We start from the raw sequence: 811 nt of genomic DNA, 5'->3' as shown, positions 1-811 counted from the left end.
CAGTGATGGGCAAACTACGGCCCGCGGGCCAGATGCGGCCCCCTGAAATGTTCTATCCGGCCCGCGCGACATTATTCCTAATCTGACGAGTAAAAAAGAATACAGGCTGTGGTGGTTGATGCACCACTTAACTTGAGTGTTCGTTGATTATATAAAATAACCGAAGCTTTATATCTCACCATGAAAGTTTATTTACAATCATGTACAAAATTTTGTTTTACACTTATTGAGTAAAAGCTCGATCGGTTACAAGTATGCTTCGGTACAGAACATCCACTCGTCGTGCGTAGCGTAGCTGAAAGAGAGAAAAAGAAATATGGCAGACGGCCTGCACATGTTTTTATAGCGCCACCTGGATTTTCAGATGCAGTGCTAGGTTACCATTATATTGGCCCGGCTAAAGTTTTCTTCTTTTCCTTTGGCCCGCTCTTTAAAAAGTTTGCCCATCACTGATCTAGAGGAATGGCGGTGACTGACTCTTTTCGACCGTCTCTGGTGATATTCACGGGCGATTTCGGCCGTGCAGAGGTTAATAGTTCACGAGAAAGCGTCATGTTGCTTTCGAGAAAATGTAACGGGAGATTTTCTCAGGTAGCTAAGAACAGCAATTGTTGCGTAATTCGCGAAATGTTATTATTAAAGCCTATTTCTAATATAGGAATTTCTGCTATCTTACATTAGTAATATATTAATCATCAGGCTGTAAAAACAAAAATATACAATCTTAAAGTTTACAAATTTCAATGACATTAATACAAACTTATAACTAACCTTTTTTACATTTATCAACTGACATTCATCTTTATGCAAA

At 39.2% G+C, this 811-nt stretch overlaps 1 protein-coding gene across 1 annotated transcript in view; it reads right to left on the bottom strand.

Moving 5' to 3' along the window:
- LOC111639129 (WD repeat domain phosphoinositide-interacting protein 4-like) overlaps positions 1-554 on the bottom strand; it is an 8514-nt gene extending 7960 nt beyond the window's left edge. Inside the window, exon 1 of the mRNA XM_023384911.1 lies at positions 478-554. Coding sequence (XP_023240679.1) covers positions 478-554 — 77 coding nt within the window. The remainder of the gene's footprint in view (positions 1-477) is intronic.
- Between the last annotated feature and the right edge of the window lie 257 nt (positions 555-811).

This window comes from Centruroides sculpturatus, unplaced genomic scaffold (assembly GCF_000671375.1).
Source record: "Centruroides sculpturatus isolate CEXI.00-Female unplaced genomic scaffold, Cexi_2.0 scaffold1280, whole genome shotgun sequence".
Classification (NCBI taxonomy): Eukaryota; Metazoa; Arthropoda; class Arachnida; order Scorpiones; family Buthidae; genus Centruroides; species Centruroides sculpturatus.
The sequence above is the reverse complement of the archived record's forward strand: the minus strand, read 5'-3'. Positions and strand labels throughout refer to the sequence as shown.